Consider the following 9,674-nt stretch of genomic DNA (forward strand, 5'->3'; position numbering starts at 1 on the left):
GGAGAATAAGCAATTGATAGAGAGACCGACCTGGTCGGTCGAGCGCGCGGTCTACATAAATATTCGAGTAGGTGCCCATATTGTCCCGGCAACCGAATCCATTTGAATCCCCTCAGTATTAGTATTGTGATCGCATAGTGTCAATTTTACATTTCTCGGACGGACTCGACTGAAATTCTACCAGCAAAGCAGAACGAAGAAAAAGTGGCCTTTGAGAACAGCCATGACCATATGTAAATAGCGTATCTTTCTCTGATGATAGGCAAAGCGTCTGTCGAATCTTGTATCTGGTATCTTTTGTGTGGAACGTCGCAATCAGCCTTGTGCTTACGTTGCTGATTAGCCGCGAGCCGAGGTCAATGCGTTTTCATCCATATATTCACAAACCTACTCGGAGCTTGTGCGGATGGTCGCCTCTTTTCTTATGCCCATATAAATATATTTCGACTGATACAAAATGCTGATCACATATTGTTTTCTTGTGTTTCCATAGTGTGTCTCCAAGCCCAACGGCACTATCTCACTTTTCAAATAGAGGACGAAAAATCAGCCAAGCCAATGACAATGTATTCAAGCTGAATTAGAGCAGTTACAATACGGGGGAGACTGGGACCAAAGAGCTGCAACATCTTAATTAAGACGGAAGACAATATCTTTACTGAACGGTTTATATCGATTCAGAATATATTCAGTTTACAACGTGAATTTATCTGATTTGATTAGGTCAATACACCATCGTCCCATCGATGAAGAACTTACCAATCATTGGAATTTTCTAAAGGAAACTCCACATTTCACCAAGGGAACCTTTTAGCAGGCCTCAATAGTGTCAGTTGACCTAGTCTTATATCAGTCCAGTCATTGAAGCTTTCAACCTTCGAATTCTTTCAGTCAAGACCGATTGACATGAAATTTGGGGTGGGAGTAGAGGGTGGCATTGTTTCGTATGCCATACAGGGTCTTTCTTATGTTATATAGCGCGAATGTGCTTCTCCCCCCAGAGAGGGGGTGCCACACCTCTCCGGGGCGAAAATCTAGAAAAAACGAATCTTTTCATTTTTAAGGTTTTGTTTGTAAATACCACTAAGTTTGCAATACAAGTAAAAGGGAGGTGTACAATTTTTTTTCACCGAATATAGTCATGTGGGGTATCAAATGAAAAGTCTCGATTAGTACTTTCCGAAGCCGGTCTTAGCTTTGAGATTTTTGAGAAAGGCGGGGAGTGGGAAGGGTGAAAAATGAATATTTCTTTAACAGACCCATTCTCAGGAACTACACAACCGAAAGATATGAAAAAAATCATGAAGCTGCCTCGGAAAATGCACGGCGGGAGGAGCTGGCTGAAATCGAGCAAAATTGTTAATTTCCACGACCCCCGGATCGTAAAAATTTTCAAAAATTGGGAAAAATGCAAAATCATCGGAGACATCACAGAAAATGCATGGCTGGAGGGGCTGGCTGGAATCGAGGAAAATTGAAAATTTGGGCAAAAATGGCAAAAATTGGGAAAAATGGAAAATCGTCGAATTGGGGCGCGCGATACCTCGTTCGAACGGGGAGGCGACCTAGAATGCAAGATTTTTTACTCTGCGATGCCCAGAACGCGAGATATTGCGTGTAGATATTTGGCGCTGCTATACCTTTACGTTATGATTGTAATAAATGCAAGGGAAGTCATTATAGTGTTAAGTAATATTTGGTAATATCGGCTGCCGGGTGTTCATATATGCGGCTAGGGTAATGAACGGTGGTGTTTCTGATATTACTTTGTACTGACCTATGTTACGTCATTGCTCCATCTCAGGCAGGGTATGCCTCGTCTTCTTTCTCTATCATGGATATTGTGGACTTTCCGGGCTGGATCATCCTCATCCATGCGGATTAGGTGACCCGCCCACCGTTACCTATTGAGCCGGATTTTATCCACAACTTGACGGTCATGGTATCACTCATAGATTTCGTCCTTATGTAGGCTACAGAATCGTCCATACTCATGGAGGGATTCTTCTATCGATCGTGGCCAAAAGTTTGAAATTTTTTTTGCTAAGAACCCAAGTCTCCGAGCAATGCTTGAGGACTTGGCAAGATCATTGTCTTGTACAGTAAGAGCTTTGACCCTCTAGTGAGACGTTTCGTGCGAAACAGTTTTTGTAAGCTCATCGTCGTAGCTATTATAGGTTGTGATTTTCGAACCTAGATAGGAGAAATTATCAATGATCTCAAAGTTGTAGTCTCATATCTTTATTCTTCCCTTTTGACCACTACGGTGTGATGTTGTTGGTTGGTTGGTTGCTGACGTTGCCACCATATACATCGTCTTGCCTTCACTGATGTGCAGCCCAAGATGTCGCGCCGGCTGCTCGATCTGGATAAAGGCAGTTTGTACCTCTCGGGTCGTTCTTCCCTAGATGTCGATATCGTTGACATAGGCCAGTAGTTGGGTGGACTTCAAGATAATCGTACCTCTTGCATTTACCTCAGCATCACGGATCACTTTCTCCAGGGCCAGGTTAAAAACGACGCATGATAGGGCATCCCCTTGTCGTAGACCGTTGTTGAATACGGGCTCCGTCCCTACTTCACTATTTAAATCTCCAAGTATGATTTTGATATCATACTTGGGACAAGCTTCGAGGGTCCGCTATCGAGGAATCCTTCTCCCACTCTAGAATCTCCTTTATAGGGGCGTGAACGTTTATGAGGTTTATATTTATAAACTTTTCTTCGCAAACGCAGAGTGCATAGCCTTTCGCTTATATTTTCAAAGCCGATAACAGCAGGTTTCATTTTTTGGCTGACTAAGAAACCTACTCCGAGCACATGGTTTACTAAATGGCCACTATAATATATGGTGTAGCGGCTCTTCTCCAAGAAACCGGTCCCTGTCCATCGCATCTCTTGCAACGCTGTTACATCAGCTTTATATTGGGACAGGGTACCGGCTAGCTGCTCAGTAGCGTTCGGTCTGTACAAGGAGCGCACGTTCCATGAGAAAATGCGCAAGTCGTTAATCCGTTGTCGTTGCCGGGTTCGTCGTTTTAAAATCCTTCCTGCCCGAGGCTTCTTCCGTGGCTGCAATTTTTCATTAAGAAAGACCTCCCAGCGATCACCACATGGAGGTGGAGATAGGGTTTGGTAGTAGAGCTGTTGGTACTGGTTCAGCAGGCGTTTCCCAGGTTTTATGCTCCATCGTGGGTACCAATCCACTTTTCGCCCTGGGGCCTATACTACCCCTTGACCGCCTATATATTATATCACATTACCTATAAAGTTAATGGGGCTGTGTTTGCGACTGATGGAATTGCTTTATAAATGGATTGCGATTACATTGAATTCTGGAAGTACACTCGGGTTTGCGGTGGCACTTCTTGGTTTTCCACTTCTACAACAAGCCTTACCACGCAAGCAAATAAGTGCTTTGCTGAAAGCGAGCTCATTATGAGGAGGGATTGAATATGAGATGCCCATGAATTTGAATTCCCATGTGTACTTGGGAATCTTCCGTGAACTGCACACTACTGTGATTCCAATGTAAAGCTTCAAGCGTTTAACTTTAGATAAATCTAGATCCCATATATCTAAATGTTTCTTGGAAAAGTGAAGGGTTTTTTATGGCTTTTATTTTAATAGTCCAAATCTAGTAGTATATGCAGAAATTCGTCAAATAGTTCTCACTTGCATTAGCTACCTTATCCGGTCGAAGGCTAGACAAGAAAATAAGCATGTCATCCGCAAACTGTATCAGTTCTGTGCCACTCTTGGGGAAGCGAGCATCAGTCATGTAAAGAGTTTGTTCTGAAATCCATCCCTGCGGTATTTCCTGTGTGACCGGCAGGAAATCGGAGTATTCACTTCTTCCGACGATATAACAGCACCTATCTACGAAGAAATGTATCACAAAGCTAATCATCGGGATATGAAATTCGAAGTCTAACATATTAGTTTGTATATGAGTCGTACTTGGGCCGGAACTTATACCGGTGGTTTGGAATGATGTTTTCCAGATCACAGTATTGGACTAGTCCAACATTCCATGCTTTCTCGAAAGTCTTGCTCAAATTAGATTGAAGGGAGTTATGTGTCTGGAGTTATGTGGCTCGTTAACAACAATCTTTTTTTTTTTTGTGCGTACACGGAGGTGGAAAATCTTAGAAAGACACGTCCGCCGCAGCTCCGCCGCCCGAACGGCGGAACTACAGTGGGCGCGTGTGGGATTCACACCCACTAAAAACCACCCCCGGTCTCTCCAACCCCAGCCCCGCGGGACCACCATTCAGGTATTACTTCGCGGGGTAGGTTTGCACTCATCCTTCTCCTATTTGCAGCTTTCCTCCTTTTTGTTCCTTCACCAACTCTTCCTGCATTTGGATGATTGCGGAGCCAACCGCAAGCCACTTCGCCTCGGACTCCAGCATCTCAGTAACCAACCTCTCCGGAGTCCCGCTCCTGCCCAGCACCTGGTTTAAGCTCCTTCTCTCCATCGCAAATCGTGGGCAGTGAAACATCACATGCTCTGGATCCTCCGGTATGCCATCGCATCTGGGACAGTTCGGAGAATCATCCAACCCAAAGCGGTGCAGATACTGCCTGTAGCAACCACCGTGTCCCATGAGGAACTGGGTAATGTGGTAGTTGGTCTCCCCATGTTTTCGTTCAAGCCACACCCTAATGTTGGGAATGAGCCTGTGCGTCCACCGACCTTTCGTAGACTCGTCCCATCTGCGTTGCCAGAGATCAAGCGACTCTGACCTTGCCGCATTTATACGCTGTGCATGCCCCTCCATATGCCTTGCATTGTACAGGACACTCATTTCTTTGGCCAGAATGTCAACCGGGATCATGCCTGCCACCACCAATATTGCCTCATCTGATGTGGTTCTAAAAACACTGCAAACCTTCAAAGCCATCCGCCGGTAAACCGAATTCACCTGCTTCCGTCTCTGAGAGTTTGCAAGCGCCTCTGCCCACACGGGCGACGAGTAGAGCAGGATGGAGCGCACCATTCCGACTAGCACCAACCTCCGGCAATGTTTCGGTCCACCAATATTTGGCAACATTTTTGCAAGTGCCGTGGTCGAACTGGCTGCCTTTTGGCAAGCATACTCTAGGTGTTCCCTAAAACTCAATTTGGTGTCAATTATTACCCCCGGGTATTTGATAGTCGGCTTTGATACGACCCTATGTCCACCGACCTCAACTTTTACAGTGTTATTTTTCCTGCGTTTCGTTATTAAGACCGCTTCCGTTTTCGCGTCCGCCAAGGTCAGCCCGGCCTTTTCTAGCCAGGACTTTACCGCTCTCACTGTTTCCGTTGCGTAAACCTCCACATCTTCTAGGTGTTTTGCTGCAACAACCACAGCTAGGTCATCAGCAAAGCCGACAATCGTAGTCCCCTCTGAGACGGGAAGAGCAAGCACCCCATTATACATGATATTCCACAACAGGGGACCAAGTACCGATCCCTGTGGTACCCCGGCTGTGACAATGTACTCTTTGGGGCCCTCATCCGTCCCGTACCAGAGAGTCCTCTCTGAGAGGTAGTTTTCCACCAAATTCGCTAAGTATCCGGAAACACCTATGTCAGCCAACGCCCCTTTAATTCTATTCCAGTTGGCCGAGTTGAATGCGTTTTTGACATCCAACGCCACCACGGCACAGCAGCCGCCAGAAATCAGTGCACCTTTTACCAGGTTTACCACCATGCCAATTGCGTCCACCGTAGAGTGGGCGCGTCGGAAACCAAACTGGCGTTCCGACAAACCATTGCTGGCTTCGACGATGGGCAGGAGTCTGTTGTAGATGACTCTCCCCATCATCTTCCCCATTGTATCCAACAAGCAGATAGGACGATACGACGCTGGGTTTCCAGGTGGCTTGCCAGGCTTCGGAAGCAACACCAACTTTTGCTTTTTCCACTGAGCAGGGAATATTCCTTCTTTTAGGCATGCCTCGAAGGTGTTGGCGAAAAGGTCGGGCCTAGTCTTCACTGCCAGTTTCAAAGCTCGGTTGGGGATGCCATCCAAACGTTAACAACAATCTGAAACAGCCCATAACCCACCATATGCTACGTGTGACCACCCACACTATGAAATGTAGAGTTGCTAACAATTACTTCCTCCTTTTGTCGAAAGAACCTTGTGGGTGGGCGGGTAAGGAAATATTGTACAATAAAAAATAGGGAGCAATTCTTAAATAATTTTTTTAGCAATTCATCGGTAAGTATCTATCTTGATCTTCTTATGGTGACATACATGAACATGATCCAAGTTTCGACAAATTTCATTTATAAAAGTAGCCTTCATGATTTATATAAAGGAATCCAACCGAGCCCATTCGTAATTTTTCAGAGTAGTTTAGTGATACCTTCCAAGTAGTGTCAGCCCGGATAAATGATCGAAGAAATTGTGCTTGATCGCTCGCGAAACCAAAATTTTTTAAAAAGTAGTAACCAGCTGGTACCACACATTGAAGTTTGAAGTTTGAATGTTTTGAGAAGACATCCAATATTACTTGAATGACTGGATTCATTCTTCGCGCTTTTGTTAGTTCGCAAACGGAGACCGTCTTATCAAATTTGAATGTAGTACGTTTCTCAAAATACTCCTTAATGGATATCTGAAGATACACCGATCGAAGCGTCTTTTTCAAGTTGATATCGTAGTTCAACAGAAAATTTGATGTCTGACTGCAGTTTAATTCTATGTATTCATCATTCGAGATGTCAGTATGATTGGTGAATATAAAGTGCAGATTCTAAAATAAAAAAATTTTTATAAGTTGGAGTTTCGAACATTTCGAATTTGATAACCTACCGTTTGGGCACTAAGAACGCAAACGATGGAAGAGTAGATGACGGGAAGTAGGAGGCATAAATACATATTTTTCAAAACCGTGTGTCAATAACAGTGAAAACCACCTGAATGTAATATTGAACTCCTAGTCAATATGTTATCCAGATTCCATTACCACATCTGCAAATTTGATTGCAGAAGTTGATCGCAACCATAGCAATTATACGCCTCGTTAGGTCCTACCATTGGTGAATTGAGGTACAAGACATTAGCATGCTCTCCCAGAAATAGAATTGACAATAAGTGCAGCTCGTGTATATTTTTAGATCAAATTAGTGTTCACTGTCCATTAGCAAATCTTTTGTAATACATCTATTGAAAGTCAAAACAAACTGGGTAAAGTCAAAAATTGTTATGACCATTTTTAAGGTTTTGTGTGGAACCTTATTAGAATCGATTCGATGTCAGTCTGTCTTTCACATCCGACTTACTTAGAAACGGCTGAACCAATTGTCATGAAATTTGGTGAGAAAGTGTGGTCTGTAAATTCCTTTACATATATCGGATGCCATCATTTTGCACTACGTTTAAGAGGGGCTCCCTATACACTTAAAAGCGGAGGGTATTTTTTTTTCTTTTCACAGAATGTTGTCGTGTGGGGTATCAAATGAAGGGGCTCAATTAGTACTGACAATACTTTTAATACCTGGTGAAATATAGGAAAATGAGGACTCAAAATGTGTACCCCAAAAATTGTAACCGCTCTCGTTCTCAGAACTTATCCAACTGAAAAATCTGAACAAAATGACAATGGTGCATCCATACAGAATCTAGGTCACAAAATACATAGCATTCAGATGTCTGCTCAAATGCATACCATATTTGAGAAATTTACCCGAAACCCATATACAATTTTGGAATCATCGTCATCATCATCAACGGCGCAACAACCGGTATCCGGCCCAGGCCTGCCTTAATAAGAAACTCCAGACATCCCGGTTTTGCGCCGAGGTCCACCAATTCGATATCCCTAAAAGCTGTCTGGCGTCCTGACCTACGCCATCGCTCCATCCCAGCCAGGGTCTGCCTCGTCTTCTTTTTCTACCATAGATATTGCCCTTGTAGACTTTCCCGGTGAGATCATCCTCATCCATACAGTTTAAGTGACCCGCCCACCGTAACTTATTGAGCCGGATTTTATCTACAACCCGACGGTCATGGTATCGCTCATAGATTTCGTCGTTATATAGGCTACGGAATCGTCCATCCTCATGTAGGGGGCCACAAATTCTTCGGAGAATTCTTCTATCGAACGTGGCCAAGAGTTCGCAATTCTTCTTGCTAAGAACCCAAGTCTCCGAGGAATACATGAGGACTGGCAAGGTCATTGTCTTGTGCAGTAAGAGTTTTGACCCTATTGTAGGACGTTTCGAGCGAAACAGTTTTTCTAAGCCGAAACAGGCTCTGTTGGCTGACAACAACCGTGCGCGGATTGCGTCGTAGTAGCTGTTATCGGTTGTGATTTTCGACCTATGATAGGAGAAATTATAAATGGTCTCAAAGTTGTAGTCTCCTATCTTTATTTTTCCCGTTTGACCAGTACGATTTGATATTGTTGGTTGGTTGGTTTTTGGTGTTGACATCGCCACCATATACTTTGTCTTCCCTTCATTGATATGCAGCCCAAGATCTCGCGCGCCTGCTCGATCTGGATGAAGGCAGTTTGTACGTCTCGGGTGGTTCTTCCGATGATGTCGATATCGTCAGCATAGGCCAGTAGTTGGGTGGACTTGAAGAGGATCGTGCCCCTCGCATTTACCTCAGCATCACGGATCACTTTATCCAGGGCCAGGTTAAAGAGGATTCATGATAGGGCACCCCTTGTCGTAGACCGTTATTGATGTCGAATGGTCTTGAGAGTGATCCCGCTGCTTTTATCTAGCCTCGCACATTGGTCAGAGCTAGCCTAGTCAGTCTTATCAATTTCGTCGGGACACCGAATTTCCTCATGTCCGTGTACAGTTTTACCCTGGCTATACTATCATAGGCGGCTTTAAAGTCGATGAAAAGACGGTGCAACTAGTGTCTATATTCCAACAGTTTTTCCATCGCTTGCTGCACAGAGACAATCTGATCTGTTGCTGATTTTCCTGGCATGGACCAATGATGTTCTGGGCGTATGAGGATATCTGGCCTAGCAAGATAGCAGAAAATATCTTATAGATGGTACTCAGCACTGTTATACCTCTATAATTACCGCACTGCGTGATATCTCCCTTTTTCTGTATGAGACAGATAATGCCTCGTTGCCAGTCGTCAGGCATTGATTCGTTGCCCATACCTTGAGCACAAGTTGATGAACCACTTTGTGTAACTGGTCGCCTCCATATCTAACTAATTCGGCTGTAATTCCATCGGCTCCTGGCGACTTATGATTTTTAAGTCGATGAATTGCACGGACTGCTTCTCCTGTACTTGATGGTGGCAGTATTTATCCGTGGTCTTCAGTTGGCGGGACCTCCAACTCGCCGATGTTCTGGTTGTTCAGTAGATCATCAAAGTACTCAACCCATCGCTCAAATATGCCCATTATGTCGCAAATCAGATTTCCCTCTTTGTCTCGGCAGGATGAGCATCGAGGTATATAAGGCTTCATTTGCTGACTTGTTGGTAAAACTTCCGCGCCTGGTGCGGTTGCTCCCTGTACTTTTCTAGTTCACAGACTTGTTGGTTCTCCCAGGCTTCCTTCTTCCTTCTGTGAAATCGCTTCTCTGCTCGACGGAATTCGTGATAAGTCTCTGCGCGTGCCCGCGTTCTTTGAGAATGCAACATTACTTGGTATGCAGCATTCTTCCGTTCCGTAGCTAGTTTACATTAATCGTC

The 9,674-nt window shown here is 44.4% G+C and overlaps 1 protein-coding gene across 1 annotated transcript; it reads right to left on the reverse strand.

Moving 5' to 3' along the window:
• Window positions 1-6,279: 6,279 nt before the first annotated feature.
• On the reverse strand, window positions 6,280-7,049 carry LOC119660066. The gene is made up of 2 exons (XM_038068445.1): window positions 6,813-7,049; window positions 6,280-6,753 (listed from the first exon to the last, which is right to left on the reverse strand). The coding sequence occupies exons 1-2, from the start codon at window positions 6,876-6,878 to the stop codon at window positions 6,280-6,282; spliced, it is 540 nt and encodes a 179-aa protein (XP_037924373.1). The 5' UTR covers window positions 6,879-7,049.
• Between the last annotated feature and the right edge of the window lie 2,625 nt (window positions 7,050-9,674).

The sequence above is a fragment of the Hermetia illucens genome, chromosome 6, assembly GCF_905115235.1.
Source record: "Hermetia illucens chromosome 6, iHerIll2.2.curated.20191125, whole genome shotgun sequence".
In the NCBI taxonomy this organism is placed as follows: domain Eukaryota; kingdom Metazoa; phylum Arthropoda; class Insecta; order Diptera; family Stratiomyidae; genus Hermetia; species Hermetia illucens.

Bases quoted from the DNA above. Each gene is read 5' to 3' on its own strand.
- LOC119660066 (XM_038068445.1), bottom strand. From the start codon at position 6,878: ATGTATTTATGCCTCCTACTTCCCGTCATCTACTCTTCCATCGTTTGC. The intron at 6,754-6,812 runs GTAGGTTATCAA...TTTTTATTTTAG, and splicing joins GCGTTCTTAGTGCCCAAACG to AATCTGCACTTTATATTCAC.